General features: G+C 41.3%; 1 protein-coding gene across 1 annotated transcript in view; it reads right to left on the bottom strand.

The window, feature by feature from the left end:
• dock1 (dedicator of cytokinesis 1) overlaps positions 1–16,153 on the bottom strand; it is a 155,915-nt gene that overhangs the window by 87,158 nt on the left and 52,604 nt on the right. Inside the window, exons 25-27 of the mRNA XM_020083260.2 lie at positions 12,457–12,563; positions 7,461–7,588; positions 5,098–5,193 (exon numbers count right to left, since the gene is read on the bottom strand). Of these exons, the coding sequence (XP_019938819.1) occupies positions 5,098–5,193; positions 7,461–7,588; positions 12,457–12,563 (331 nt within the window). The remainder of the gene's footprint in view (positions 1–5,097; positions 5,194–7,460; positions 7,589–12,456; positions 12,564–16,153) is intronic.

Here is a 16,153-nt window from a genome sequence, read left to right as displayed (position 1 = left end):
CCTGGCAAACTACTCGATATCACTCGTTTGACCTTCACAAACTGCAACATGCTGCTTTCTGTTGTTGGCTCCATGTGATTCACACCTCCACTCTTGTACATGCCAGGTCCGTTAGTTAAAACTGTAGCATCGAGAGAGAAGTAGATGTTTATCTGTACCTTAAAGAAGTGCAATTGATTTATTATGTGCAATACTGTGTATTTTATACTGTTTTTTTAAAGAAGAAAAAAATGAAGATATTTAATATGCAAAATATGAAAAATAAAAACAAGACATCTACAGAGCTCTCAAAGCATGAAGTAGACTGAGTGTCTTTTGCAGAACTGTTGCAGAGATGTTGTTTCCATCAGACTATAATAACTCCGCAGAATGTCCTGACGATGGGGACGTAGTTTGCCTTTCACATCGAAGCAGGAGATTCTCTGCTAAGACACGTTCACATCTTTGTCGGTGTCTTATACATAGATGTCTTTTGTGTTTCATCCTGGGCTATTTGTTTCTTTTTGTTTTTTCAGTCTCGCTTCCATTGCCGATATAAACGACTTGCTCATGATAACTCCTCAGGTGGATCTCCTGCAGTTTTCTCAAATAAGCTCATTCGGGCTTTATCCGGAGTAATAACTCAGGGCCGGACAAACTCTATTCATAGCAACTCACTTTTGAATTCTCACATACAGGCCTTCTGGGGGATTTCAGGAGATTATCCGGATTTCACTTTATGTCTGAAAGCAGTTTAATTAAAGGGGTTGTTCATGTGAATTGAAAAAAAGATATCTCATTTAACTCTCTTAAGGTAAAGTAAAACTAGTTAAAATATTGATGTTCTTTTTATTACTTTGAACAAGTAATGTTCATTGAACTTTGAATTGCTCTCTATTGAATTGCTTTTCCAAGTAAAAACTCAGAGACACATATCTTACACCCTGGGCAAACAGAACCAAACTATCTGCATGGCTGACGAGGGGTAAGGGAAATATGTTATTTTTTAATTAGGAGGAACCAACCTTGTAAAAACTAATTTAGGATTTCACATAGGGCACACGGGTGAAAGTTCTGTATGGAAAACAATCAACGCTGAACATTTCAAGGTTGAAAAAACACGAAAAATCAACCCTGCATGACTTATATATTTTGACAATTGGCACAACATGAGAGCAGAATACAACCAGGGGATCAGCAGCAAAAAGGCTTCTGGTGCAAAAAGACAACCTGTCTTAGAACCTGCTTCTGATCCAAGGCTTACACTCACAGCACAGATCTAGCTTTTTCCATCCCCGCTTCAGGCATGTCCATGCATTCATGTGTGGGCAAATGCAGCAGCCTGATGTTGGTGCAGACCAGCAAGAGGTGAGGTCATAAGGTAAACTGGGGACAAATGACCAAGAGCTGCAGAGTCATTCTCACACAGATGCATGAAGCTCCTGGAGTCAGTGTTGCTCGAGGGGCCAGTGCTGCCAGCCCTCCCCCTCCTCTCACCCACAGAGGGGCCATCTCCACAGGGCTCCCCTCCCTCTGTTTACAGCACACCACCGAGGGTACAAACAAGATGCCCAGTGCAGCTCTGCATCTCACACACTCACACAGCTGTCCACTGTTATTTCAAGGTGACACGAATCAGCGTGCAAGACCTGGTCATTTTTACTAAGTGGGCACACGTTTGACACGAGTCGTCGCAGGGTCAATAACCCCAGGAGGACTCTCAGTCAAAGTTTGAGCACAGGGGAGTCGAGGAGAGGTGCATGAGTGAGTGATAAGTGAATGTTTGAGGCATTATGATGCAGTGCCATATCCCACTATGCTTCTTTTCTGTAAGAGCTCTGCAGCTGTCTGGCCAGTGGGAGCGAGGGGGAGAGAGAGAGACAAGACAGAAAAATAGAGGCGAGGATGCACTTAGAGAAATATTTGGACAGAAAGATATTAAGACAGAACAGAATCCGGTCTGATTTAATGTCTCTGATATGGCTGTGTTGCCATTTATGCTGAGGTTGATGAGTGCTTGCAGCAAAGAAAATGCTGTAGCCCTTATAGCTGGTCAGCCCCATACTGTCAATCAATAATCCAGAGTCCTTCCACTGCAGCTTTCCTCTCCATTTCCTCTGCACAGCGCAGGAATTTGAGCAGGACGACTGTGAAGAACATGAAGCTACCTCTCATCAGTTTGCCTTCAAAACAACAGCTATTAAAAGTTTAATGAGTCATTAAGTCAATGTTGAGATTAAGCTGTTGAGTAAAGTATCCGATCTCTCTTCAGATCTGTTCTTTATTAATTCTTTTCTATATGTCAGTACATAACTTAACAGGCTAAGACGAACAAAAAGGGTTGTTTCAATGTTTTTTTTCTTGGATTTGTCAAACACGCAGATTCTTCAAACTGCAGCCTCCTATCCGTGTTTATCTGCAGGGCTCATCCAGAAGCTTATACTCGAGGAAGAAATAATAATTCAAGGGCATACCGGTAGAACTTGGCGATTTCAGCAGGGACCGGCAAAAATGTTTCTGCTCCTCTCCTAATGTAAATGTATTCACAAGGACTCGTCTCAACCTGAGTGAGGGTGGACATGAATACAAAGCTGCAGCCCGTTAGGATGTCCGACGATGCAAATGTGCGGCATGTGTGTCTAAGTCGCGAACAGGCGCAGCACTGCAGTGACAACACACAACAGGAACTGACACCCCCCCTCCACCAAAGCCGGCACTGAAACCATTCTAATCATCATTCTGTGTCCACCGCAACCAGGGGACAAGGGGAGGAAAGGAGGAAAACAAAAGAAAAAGAGAGAGAGAGGGAGGAGCGGGAGGCAGAGTATAACATTAATGCATGAATCTAAATGTAAGAGAATGCCACTCACAAGAACAAGGTCTGTGGTTGGCTGCTGTGTTGTGTGAGCGGCCGCATGCTATCTGCCTGCAGAGTAGGCAGCAGAAGCCAGAGGCGGAAACAACAGTCATCTGATTAGAAAACTACCACTCGCAAACTGGGTCTCGTCGCCGTTAAAAATTCAAACCAACCTTACTGATCATTAAATAATGATTCCGGGACCTGCTTCAAATGCATCCTCCGTCTCGAGTCCTATAATATGTACAGTGTGTTGGAGTTAAAGAGCCACAGCGCTTTCAGATAGACGAGGCTTTGATGTGACCTCTACCTCACACTGTGTGAAGGGACGCTCAATGGTGATGCTAAATATTATGCAGGTACTTAGAAATGTCAAGGCAGTCAAGTGCGGTGGCTACCGAGCTAAAGAGACAGCAGGGGTCAGCGGGGACAATTAAAGCAGGCTGTATACTGTATAGTGTGGCAAAGTGAGGCAGAGGGCAGCAGCACATGTATGCAAAGTCAATGGTTACAGTGCAGGTCACTGGAGGTCATGGGAAGAGCAGTTTCATTAACCAGAAAGGCACCTGCTCTGCTGTGGTTTCACTCAGCGGCCACAGCTGGATGCTGGGAACGCTATTTCACCTGCACCAAGGGGGACAGCTGGAATGGATGCACTTAATATAATACAGCGGGCGAGGAGAAGTAACAGTGCAGCCTTCATGAGGTTCGATGGGCTTTTAGACTAAGTGGCAGGCATATCTGAAATATGAGATCAGAAGAACCCCACAGCAGCGGTGAAAAAATAACAGGGTAGGATTGCAAGGTGAGGCGGCTGCTCTGTGTTCGAACGATGCCTATACCACCAAATCACAAAACAATCTCTCTGGACCATGCAAGATTTGCATCACTGACATAAAAACAAATAACAACAACTTGAGAGCCAGAGAGGGAGAGTAAGTGGGAGTCTGTATCCCTCCAGGAAGCTGGCCGATAGAAGAGGAGCAGCAGGGAGGGCTTGCCTCAGCTCACAGCTTCATTAGCTTTTTATTAATCAGTGTGATGCATACTGGCAATATTCTACACAACAGAGGATTACTCATCTATGCAACCGGCTTCGCTAAAATGCCTTTAGACTGACAGATAGAGCAGCTCCAGAATCACTTTACTGCAATTTAAGAGAGTACGTGACAGAGAAAGAGGAGGCAGAGTGTAGGAGAGAACACAGGAGACAACGGATGAGTGCTGCAGAAGTATTACAGGACTGTGACTTAACAAACACAACTGCTCACAAACAAACATGGAATGATTAGTGTGTGATAACTCTGGCTTTATTTAATCGCCACCTGGTGAGGCTCAGCGACTGGTAGAAAAAGCAAAGAAGCTTCCGTTTAAACAGGTGGAGCCGTTTCCTACAGCTCCCCAGACAGAGAGGTTGTTTTGCCTGAACACATTTCCATGCAAATATGATAAATGCCCTGACATGGGAGAAGAAAGGATGCTGTGTCAACTGGTGAGCGTATCAATATCATCAATCAGTATCATACAACACCCCCCCCGTGTGCTTGAAATTCAGAAAGAGTTTCTCTCTCTTATCATTTATCTGGATTTGTCTGTCCTGTACTAGTCAGAAGAATCTCCTTTATCATATAAAAAGCATCTGAAGTCTCACTTTCAATTTCACATCATATACACAACAGCAACAGGAGGCAAAAGAAAGTCAAAGAATCCAGAGGTTAACATCCAAGGGACTAGTTGGACTCATGAAAATGGATGAAGGCTTTGCGACGCACATGGGGCAAACAGCGTACTTATACGATGACTGATAAGTGCATTAATTGCTACCCCGCTCGAGCGGAGTGAGTGTCATTGGGAGAAAGATGCTAATGGCGAGGGGGGGGGGGGTAATGCAAGATTAGATTACAGCACAGAACATCAGAAAGGTTCTCATAGGAGGGATCAGACACATTAACGAGTAAACACACAAACTCAAAGGAAAAATGACAAAACACAAACACAGGCTGACACATGAGCGACTGCAGGAAGATATGAGCAGATCAAAGCTTCTCTTAAAATGCAGTTGTGTGAAAGTGTTCTGCCAAGGTAGAGTTTGTCTTTAATGAGAGCTTCAGAACCAGGTTGAACTGAAGTTGCACCGAGCCTGTGGGAGTTACACTTGTTGTCGTACATAAGCCTCTAAATTTGAAAGTATGAGTGTACAAGTAAAAACTGGAAGTACAACAGATCAATGGAAAAAAAAACAGGTAGAGAGACAGACTTACGATGTGAGGGGAATCGCGGCCCATGGAAATAACTGTCCTGTTAACGGTTCTGAGCAGCTTCTCCATGATGATCTGCACGTGCCACTGGGTTGGACCCTGCAAAAAAAAAAACCCCTAATAAACACACAAACATGGGGTAGGAGGGATACGGCAAAATGCGAAGCACTTCAAAAGATCCCCTTGTAACAACCTGTTTACCGGGATTTGGATTTTTTATTTATTTATATATAGCAACATAAGCGCCACCTGCTAACATCTGGCTTTGTCTGCAAAGGGAATGGGTTCAAATGCTACTCATTCCCAGGTCAACAACTGCAGTATACACAGGTATTCATCAGTTCTCCCATCAGCAGTAATGGAGACGATGCACCCGGGTAAATGCCCTACTTTGGCAAGACAGCGAGGTGAGAGAGCACGTCATGATGTCCACCATGTTGCACAGGCAAAAAATAAAAGAAAGGCAAACTACTCTACTAGCGAGAGGAGTCAATTGCCCTTTTAGACGAGTTTAACATTTTGGTGTAATAGAAGTAATACATTAGACATTATCATTTACTCTTGCCATAGTGCACACATGGTTGCATGGCAGGAAAATGCAGAAAAAACGAGAGCGGCTCCATCTGTTCACAATATAGTTTAAATGAATCATTATTAAATGTCATGGCTACACTTGATTCAGAGAGACATTGTGACTCATGATGAACATTCTGCAAATGATCTGCAGAAATAGGTAAGTACAAAGAAAGAAGGAAACCAGAAATTCAAGCTCTGTCATCGATGGAGGCTAAAACCATTTATTTATCTCATAGTTTTGGAGTTAACTGCTTTTTGAAGAAAACACAAACCAATGAATCTGCTTGGACCCATCAACAAATCTGAAAAATGTTAATAAATCTGTTTTATTTTCAAAAACCTGAAGCTGAAAATATTCATTTGAAAACATTTTGTCCTAAGAGACCTGCCAACTATGACTGATGCGGTCAAAATGATTCACACTCTGCAAATCCCAGCTTTTGGGAGGGAAAACACCCTGGAGACATCAGTGCCGTCAGTACTTTGAGTTGCTTATTAGCAGAGGGCTGTTTCTTACCGTCTCTGGGGGTGGAGGGAAATCCTCAATAAAACCTTCAATAATTCACACATCTCCTTTTTGAAGTTGAAGAAATCATGCATGCAAGTCTGTGCACATACACGGACACAAAAAGATGCACACAATCTCCGGGGAGTATAAACTATCAGATGCTGCCTTCCAGCCACATCTTTTGAGAAAACACACATTATTCCCTGATTGTACATGGCTGGATTAAATTCCCATGCAAAACCCAGAGCACAAAGGAAAAAGTCCTGCTGTTATTTTTTTTTTCAACAGGCACATTTAAGTCTGAGAAGGTATGTGGTGCCAATCAGATATGTAAGAGAGGGCAAGGCCGTGAGAGGAAGCAGCAATACGAGAGATGCAGAGGGTTAGAGCCAAAGCAGACGGGACAGGTGTATGATCGTTCATGAGGAGTGGGAAGCTTGGCTGTGGTGATCAGTGGTGAAGGGAGTCTGAGAGGGCCAGAGGGAGGACATCAGGGGTCAGGACATGGTGGAGGATGACACACACATGGGAAGCAGTATTTGCGTGTGTGTGTGTGTGTGTGTATATGTGTGTTGCAGGTTTTACTCATGTTGTGGGGACCTAAATCTCTGCGTGCGTGTGTGTGTGTCTGATTCCATGAGTATGAAGGATGCTGAGAGAGTTCTGATAATCAATCAATATTTTAAGTCCTCAATGGAGAAATGACAAATAATTGTTGTGTTGTCAGCTTCTCTACTTTTATAGCTTAGGTATCTAAAAATGTAATATTTTGGAGATTCATCATTTTGCTCATACAAAACAACCACTTTAAAGACGTCGACCTGGGATGTAGGAACTTGTGTTTGTATTTTCTAAGGCTTTATAAACCAAACAATTTCGTAAATGAATTCAAACAAATATAGCACAATGTATTCAATTGGAATGGTTGAATACATAATGAACTTTGTGACAGACTTTAATGACTGCACAACCTTATTACTCAGACCACATTATCATGAGCTTTGTAAGTCTTAAACACAGATTCTCGGAGCACTTTTTTACTGTCCAAGATGGCCTCTCGCCACCCAGCAATGGATTACTGAGCACGGCCAACTTTCTGGCTTTTGCAAACAAATGCTTGTGAAAAGGGCAATGAAATAAATAAGTGATTAATGAATGCTTAGTAAAATAACCAGTCAAAACTTGCTCCTCTGATGTTGTGGGGCTGGATTCCCTTGTTGTGCTACTGTTTATCCCTGAGGGAGATAAAAGTACATGAAGCTGTAAGAGCTGTGTTCCTCACCACATCCTTCCGGTAGAGCACCTCCAGGATGTCACTGAGCAGCTGGCAGCAAGCCTTCGGTTCCTCCCGCTTCTCCAGGTGGAACTTCAGCTGCTCTGTCATCAGCGGCAGGAGGATCTCTCGGCAATCTGCAGGGACGACAGAAAAAAAACACGCATTCAAGATGCCGCCCGACACGTAGGAGCAGATGAACGATCGCAGGAGGCAGTGCAGCATATGCTCGACACAGCGTAGCTGCAGACGCACGCATCTTGTTAATGGCTTCCTCACAGCTCAGAGTTTATTAAAACAACAGTGGCAAAGGCTCAAAAATCCCTCGGAGAAATTAAACAGTATGACAATAATCAAACAAAGCCATCAAATAAAGTCAGAAATCTCATATAAAATATCCATCCATCATCTACACTGCTTATCCTCTTGAGGGTCAAAGGGGGAGCTGGATCAATCCCAGCTGACATTGGGTGAGGAGGAAGCCGGAGTACCTGGAGAAAACCCACACAGACACGAGTAGAACATGCGAACTTCACCTGGAGCCATTTAAATATCATGGAGGTAAAAAAATATATAATTATCAAACCACCTACTGACTTGACACTACAGCTAATTACATCTCAATATCAGCATGAAGAATTTAACCAAAATAGGCCAAACCCACCTCTGCTCCGATAATATCCACTGTCACGGTGTCATTATTCAAAGCACCGTATCTATTACTGATGAAACGGTTTAATTTTGAGAATAAAAGCATGAACATGTTCAATAAAACAGTTTTCATACATGAAATCATCATTTATTTGAGCCTAAAACAGCAGAAAACAAGAGTCCATCTGACTCTGTCAAAGAAACAGTTACAATTTATTTAACTCTGCACAAAAAAGCAACCTAACCGAACCCAAGAGTTTTGCTGATGTTGACGGCAACATCAAACGGTGAATTTCCATACGTAGATTAGGAGAATTTGGTTGGCGATTGGACATGGAGGAACAGAAGCGATAAGCCACAGAGTATTCACATGGGCGGTAAACCTAAGGCAGTCGGCCATAAAATTATCATATTTTTTATTAAACCTTCTGATTCCAATCTTAGTGGCACTGTGCATGTGTGTGTGGTCATTTTAAAACCTGGAGTTTGCCTGGTTCAATTAAAAGATGGGGGTCAACAGTTAAGGGCTCAAGTGATATTTTGTAGATTAATGAAGAGGAAAGTAGTCAAACTACATTTTTTTCTATTTAGTGAAACATATGACATATTGTATGGGTATGAACTAACAGAAATATAATAATATATTATATAATTAAAAAACTTGCAATGCATTGGGAATCTTTCTCAAACAGAAAGGTAAGAACTGATATTAATGTAATATCAAAGTTCCCATATTTTTCATATTTGCACAAATACATCTAAAACGTCAGATAAAACACCAGAAAAGTACGGGACCTTTAAAAGATAAGAGCAGGAACAAAAAGAGCAGTACACTAAGTGAGAGTGTGGCAGACTACAGGGACAACAGCGCTCTTCAAATAACAACTGCTATAATAACAAGGTGGAGACGCTGCAGCTCCAAATGGAAACTCAGTGGATTTGAATTCAAAATCAATACAATGTCCCTGCTTGAGATTTAAAACTAGAGCTTAAATACACTAATCAAAACACCCACACACAAAAAAAACATAAAGCTTTGCCAACTGTCAACACTGCTCACGGTGGAATGAAACAATGCTCATGGATGGATATGAATCTAATCAGCGCTCAAGATTCTCCATTCCTGGTATTTAGGAACTGCATGTAAAGTAGATTGATGGAGAAATATGCTGTTACAGCAGAGGGTGAAAATAGACACAAAAGTAATGAATTAGTAACAATATAAAGACACAATATAAAGGCACGGTCATAATAAAATACAATATAATTATAATATATCCAATGCAATAGGATTGCACATATAGGAAATTAAAATTCCACGGATAAAAAGCAATCATTGCAGTTAAATTATTAAAAAGTGATTCACTGAGGAGTATATCAATTACACAATTATCATCTTCTAGCAGTCTGGTACATCTTTCAAGCACTTTTAATAATCCAAAAGGGAAACTAATCATTGAGTTATTGTTCCACAATTATGTATTGCAGACTATCACTGTTGTGTTTGGGATTCTGCAAAGCAAATGTCATGGCAATCTTTTCTGTTCATTTTGAGGTATCTTGTGTAAGAAGTTGACAGTGTGGCCTCTGTGTGGTACCACTGCAAAGGACAAGGAGGTCATCAGCATAAAGAATATTTATACTCTGAGGACTATATCATTATCCACTGCAAATTATATATAAAACAAACCTACATCCTAAAGGTTGGACATCATTGGTGACACATGAAAAGAGTCACCAAAGTCATTAGGATTCATGAAAATGAAATGGTTGTCAAGATATTTCACTTTGAACCCAAATTGAATCTATTGACTCTAATCACTTATAATTAGTTGGCAAAAAACGTAGCCTGGTATAGGCTGAACCCAAACATGTCACTTTGCTGAAGAACATAAATAAAATTATCTGACTGAACAACTGAAAAAGCTCCACAATTTCTGAGTGAATAGCTCCTTATGTCTGCCTGTTATCGTGGAAAGGCTGCTCCACAATTAAGCTATGGTGAGAAATGTAACAGATGTTAAAGGGTCTTGTCGGATGTTAACTAGCTCTGATTTAAAGTGACAATCATGTCTGCACTGAACTGTCTTGTTGAGCACAAAACTTCTGTCCCGATACAGTCTAAAAGGTTTTTGCATTTATGTGTCTGTGAGCACCTTCAGTAATCTTCCAGGGATTAGACACAAAATGAAATCTCCTGTCTAAGTCTGTGTTCCATTGTGTGGAGAGTTTCTCTTTGTGCCTCCTCCAAAACTCAAACATACACAAGATGGACAAACGGACATGGACATGTGAGCACATGTATGCATGCTGTACACACTCACACACACACACACACACTCACACACACACACAGTTGCAGGGTGGGAGCAGGACAAGCAGACTGGAACTATCAAGCCAGGCCATGAGGGCTCTCCACAAACTTCCAGGGCAAACAGATTTTAGCCGGTACACTGATTTTGAGAGCAGGAAAGCAGCTGACATATTTGTTCTCTTCCGATGATCCCATTTGCAAGTGATTTATTCATCTGTCGTGCTCTCTCCTTTTAAATCATCAACAGTAAAAGTGAGACTATGCTCTGCCTCCAAACACTTGTCTCATCTCTGAGTTCATTTAGCTTTCATCTGCAGGAGGGAACTGTGTATGCACACCGATCAAATTCAACACACAGCTTATAGATGTAACCCATGAAGGATGTCGTCTTATTGTCTACAGTTGTCATTTACAACAGAGAAATATACTATTTTAGGGCACGCCTTTGCACAGGAAGTGCCAACATGTCTGGAAATGTATTTGCTCCAAGAAGTCCAGTATATTTCAGACTGGTATTGGTCAGCAATGGAAACTTTCAAGGATCAGCTGTCACAAAAGCGATGAAGACTTTTTCTTTGGACCTTGAATAAATGTAAGATGAAACAACATGCTCATATTGAGGTTCTTTAATTTGGGTTATTACCAGAGAAGGTTTAGATGCTCTAATGTTCAGAGGTGTTTCAGGAGCTTCATGGGCAGAGAGGAGCTCCCGTAATGAGGTGTTTGTGGTTTTTAACTTTGCAGATCTTTTACATACGGTAAGTATGTCCCCTTTGAAAACTGCCTGGCTCACCCATTTGTTCATGGTGATGCTCATTATTGGGAATAAAACATCTCCAAAGTGGAGCTCAGCTTGATAGTGATGTTAAATGCAGCCAAGCATTCTCCATCACTGGTTTCGCACTATTTGAAAACACACATAGACCTCAAAGACTAATGGAGAGTCTACCTCACAGCAACAAGCCCTACTGCTGCTCAGCAATCCATTCACAAGCATCAGGGAGGCCTGCTTGTCCACAATTACACCAACAGATCAATAGTAATGACTGAAGGACACACTGAGCGTTGCCCTTTGGTAGTTACTTACTACACTGGCCAAATCACCAATCAGACCATTTTATGTTGCTTAAGTATGAAAGGATCATTAGGTCTAAGGCAAAGATGTTTAGAACGTGTTGTGGTAAAAATGCCATTACACTGCGCATAATTTCCTTCTCATCATTTGTTTTCTGTACATTCATGCTGAACTGAACATCTGCTGATGACGAAGGCAGAGAGCGACTGTGCAAGTGGATAATTGCTGTCCACCTCCTTTGCTTTGCCAGTCGCTCTGGGGCATGTGTTCTCCGACCAGCCACATTAATTCACTGTGGCTATTTCAGTTGGGTTAGGAATTTTGCATTTAATTTATTACAACAGGCCAGTATGTGACTGCGAGTGTGTTTGTCTCTAAATCTAACCTCACACAGCCTCCGAGGACCGCTGCCTCTGGCAAAGTGCTCGGCCCTGGACCGTCACCGCAGCAGGGCCCTGTCTGCAGTTTGCCGCAGGCAAGCTTGGCTGCAGAAACCGGAGGTACAGGCTCTCATTAACCATCTCTACATCCCTGCCCTTCATATTTGACATTGCTGCAACCTGACCTTGGTGTGAATATGACAGTGGAGTGTTGTTGGTGGGTGGGCTAAGGAAAGGGAAAGGGAAAGGAGAATAGAAAGTAAAGGAAAAGGGATTAAATTGTAGAACAGGTAAGAAAGGAAGGGCTAAGACTGGGTAGATAGGAGTACTGATATCCTTTGACAGACAGGACCAGGTGATTTTTGCAGTGGGATGCTTAACTCTCTGAGATAACAAGAGGGATTTCCACCGCACCTCACAAGTGACCTTAACTGTGGGCTCACACCGGGGTGCCTCGGGAGGCAGGTGGTGTGTGTGATTGCTTATATTCACTGTGAGTGAAGGTGCATGCGGCAAAGAGCAGTGAGTTCAGTGTGTGTGTGTGTGTGTGTGTGTGTGTGTGTGTGTGTGTGTGCTTTCTCTCACCGTGATGAGCGAAGAGATCACTGTGAACTATGTCAATCAGACAGTCAAGCTTCTGCTTCACCAGGCGACCCAGAGGAACCTTTAGGATGAACTCTGTGAACAGCTTGCTGTGGAGAGGGAGGACAACAAAGAGACAAACTCATCAGGCCTCATGAATTGGTTGACTGTGTCCAACCACGAGCAATCATCCAAAATATAATTAAAGGCTCTGCAAAGACTTCGCCGATATTCCGGATGTCTGAGGTTTGAGGTTATGAAAATATGTAGCATGAGACAATAACTGATTTGGTAACTGACTCATATAGGAACTGTTCAAGGATGAACTCCTACAACAGCAAAGGTCGATTTTGCTGCCTCTAACAAGTCAAGGAACAATGATTGATACCAGATTTAGTTCTCAGGTATTTAAATGCTCTTCCCCCTAAAACCAAACAAATTTCTAATCCACACTATTGTAATATTAAATACAACATTTGACTCTCACTATGTCAGTGTTCTGTAGCTTTCAGCCTCAGCCTGTGGCCTTGAGGAGCAGATTGAGTCTGCTCAGCGGTCAAGGAGATGATTCATGACTGAGTACTTCATCTTCTCATGAAGGCCATGACATGTGGCTGAAAGCTCTGGAAAATATCCAATCCAGGGTATAAAGGATGGAGTACCATCAGATATCGGAACATTAAGACTAAGATTTGAAAAGTGTAAACTATGGAAATAAGATTAATCTCATTGTTAAATGTTTGAATCCCATTTAAATTAAAACCTAAATTAAAGGTTTACACTGAAAAAATCATGTTCACGCTTTAAAATATTTTTAAAGAAACTCAGCATTTTCTCTTCAAACATGAAATGGGGAGGGAGCTTTGACATTTTGGTTTTACTATTTTGACTCAATGGTATAACATCATATGTAATATTATTTCATCAAACTATATGTAACTTAAAAAAATATTGAATCCATGTCTTCCACCTCAAATACTGACTGATTATACCTTTTAGTAATGAAGCTGCACCAAGTGAATGTAGAACTCCGCTATGGTCTAACCCTCACCCTTACTTCATAAACTTACAATCCCAAAAAACTGAAATTTCTTAATAGGTTCAATAAAACTGAAGAAGTCAAGTGAGAGGAAAGTCAATCAAGCCCAGTGTGTCCACCCACACAGTCCTGAGAAGAGTCTAATCAGTGAAAACAGTGTGTGGGTGTGTGTGACCTTCACCTCTTCTGTAGACTTTAAAGTTGCTGCAGTTTTTCACCAAGCTACAGATCAGAATGCTTATTCATTCTTTACAACATTGCATTCAAAGGCCCATTGCTCAACTTAATATTTTCAAAGTGATCTTTTCCTTTTAGCCGTGACGTCGATAAAAAACTAAACTGCGTGCATCCAACATCCAAAATTGTTTTCTTCTCAAGGATGAGGCCGGGTCAGCATTATGTTGGCAAGCTGAGGCTCAGGGAGAAGAAACAGAGAGAAGGTCCTGGCATCGGATGAATCACACACACCCACTAAAAACTTAAATTTAGACGCCTCAGGCTCAACCACTCGTGCAGGTTTGTGCTAACAACACAACATCTGATGCCACCTTCACTCAGGCAGACCTGTCACCTACAACTAAGTGAACGCTTCATAAGTACAACAGGTTTTAGAATTAAAGCTAAAATAAAAAGCTGATGTCATGTTGGTACCACTCAAACTACAGAGAGGATGGGAAAGGGCTCGTTATCTTGGCTCACCTCATCGTTACTGGAAATACTAGCTTTCAAAACCGATACTATATATTATTAACTTTATTGGAACTGACAACCAGGACAGGTTTGACCTAACGATTTAATTAACGGCCCTCAATGATAGTCCAAACTGTCTCTACAGCTCCAAAAATGTGCCAGATTTGGTGTTTTACTGTACACAGCTGGATAGAATTTGGTTCCTTTGGCTGCACATTACTGGGAGAGGGCACAGGGAGGTCATCAGTAAATCATTTTTAACATCCAAAAGTGTAAAAAGTTTCTCAGTGTCCCACTCTGAGAAAAATTGACTCTGCAAATGGTAAATTTAATTGAGAGGGAAAGTGAGAAAGATAATCTATCAATGGAGCTGTCAGAGCTGGACAGAGAAATTGTGGATGGTAGACAGAATGGATGGGTTTGGAAGGCTCTCCTAGATCCACCCTCCGCCTGTGATAGTGGTGGAGTCGAGGCCAGAGGCAGAAACTTGTGTGGCCAAGTATCTGCTGTGGAAATTGCAGCGGCCCAGGGGCTGGACGTGAGCAAATGGAAGGGACTACCTGCTGAGCACTTGCAAATGAGCAGATTTTAAAGTCTAATACCCAATACCTACATGTATCAGCAATAGTTGTTGATATAAATAGACCCCAGTGTTTCTGATGATAAAATATTCAGGGCTTCCCCTTTTGAAGTTTAATAAAGCAAAAGTGGACCGATCCTGGAAACATCTAATCTCATTGTTAGATGATGGTATGAGGTTTTAAGATATCAAGATGGTTTGGCTTCAATTTCAGGGGCCACCATGTCGTCCATCTTTATATAGTCTATGTGTCTATCGTCTATGGATATAGGTGAAAAATAGCGGATGGTCTGAACTGCATATTTAAAGATTGTAAAATGTTAGATCACATCATAAAAGACATGTTTTTTATGTCTTGTTTGGAGTCGACGAGTGTGTCAGACAAGCTTTCCTCACATATTTTTAGTATAATGCTCCATAAATGAGGCCATTCAATTTAGACATTTAACATAACAGATTAAAGACATAAAAGTGGGATGAAGGGCACGACTGTGAACCATTTGTCAAAAAATTAAATATCCTCTCTCATCTCAAAAATTAGATTTGGAACATTGCCCCCCCAAAAAGTATATGAAACTGGAATTTTTGGCCAAAGTTATAAATGTCAAATTTACAGCCCATTAATTTCAGTGTCTAAAAAAAGAAAAAGTCATTCAGATGAAGGACAGATGAGTTTTATGTACCATTTTGTTATCATACATATATAATTTAGTGCCAGTGTAACATCAGCATGTGATGCTTCAGGAGCCATTTATCAAGAAAAACATTAAAGCTATAGCAGACGACGTTCACGGTAGACGGCATTAACTGAAATGGACACTTAAGTGGAGTGCTCAATTGGTTTCCAAGGCAACCTGCCCGGTCACAGTACAGAGAGAGAATGTAGAGTTGTTGAATAAAATCATCCTGATGTAGAGAGACAGAAAAATAAATAAACGATGCTTCTACGTCTTTACAGCCAAAATGTTCATCAGCTTGTTTGTTTTTTATGTTTTCACCCTGGTCCATTTGTTGCAGGATTATGTGAAAACCACTGAACAGATTAACTTTAGGTGTGGATATAAACAAAAAATGCAGATCCAGACTTTTTCTTTCCAATATCTTAAACACTGCGAGAAAAGGATTTTTTCAACATTTCCACCAGGGAATAATGGATAAATGTTGACTAAGAAAAATGCAGCATATTGAGGTGCAGATTCAAATAAACATACAGATCTAGAGGGTTTAAATGTAGTTCCATTTGGGGGTAGGATTGTTTGATAACAATAATAATTCTAAAAATAACTTTAACTTATATAGCGCCTTTCAAGGTACCCATATCTACTTTACAGAATTAGGAAAGGAGAACAAAAATAACACAAATCAAGGACAGAAAAACAAAAAAGTGAAAC

This window comes from Paralichthys olivaceus, chromosome 21, assembly GCF_024713975.1.
Source record: "Paralichthys olivaceus isolate ysfri-2021 chromosome 21, ASM2471397v2, whole genome shotgun sequence".
Taxonomy (NCBI): Eukaryota; Metazoa; Chordata; class Actinopteri; order Pleuronectiformes; family Paralichthyidae; genus Paralichthys; species Paralichthys olivaceus.
Note: the sequence above shows the minus strand (reverse complement) of the source record. Positions and strands in the feature narration are given on the sequence as shown.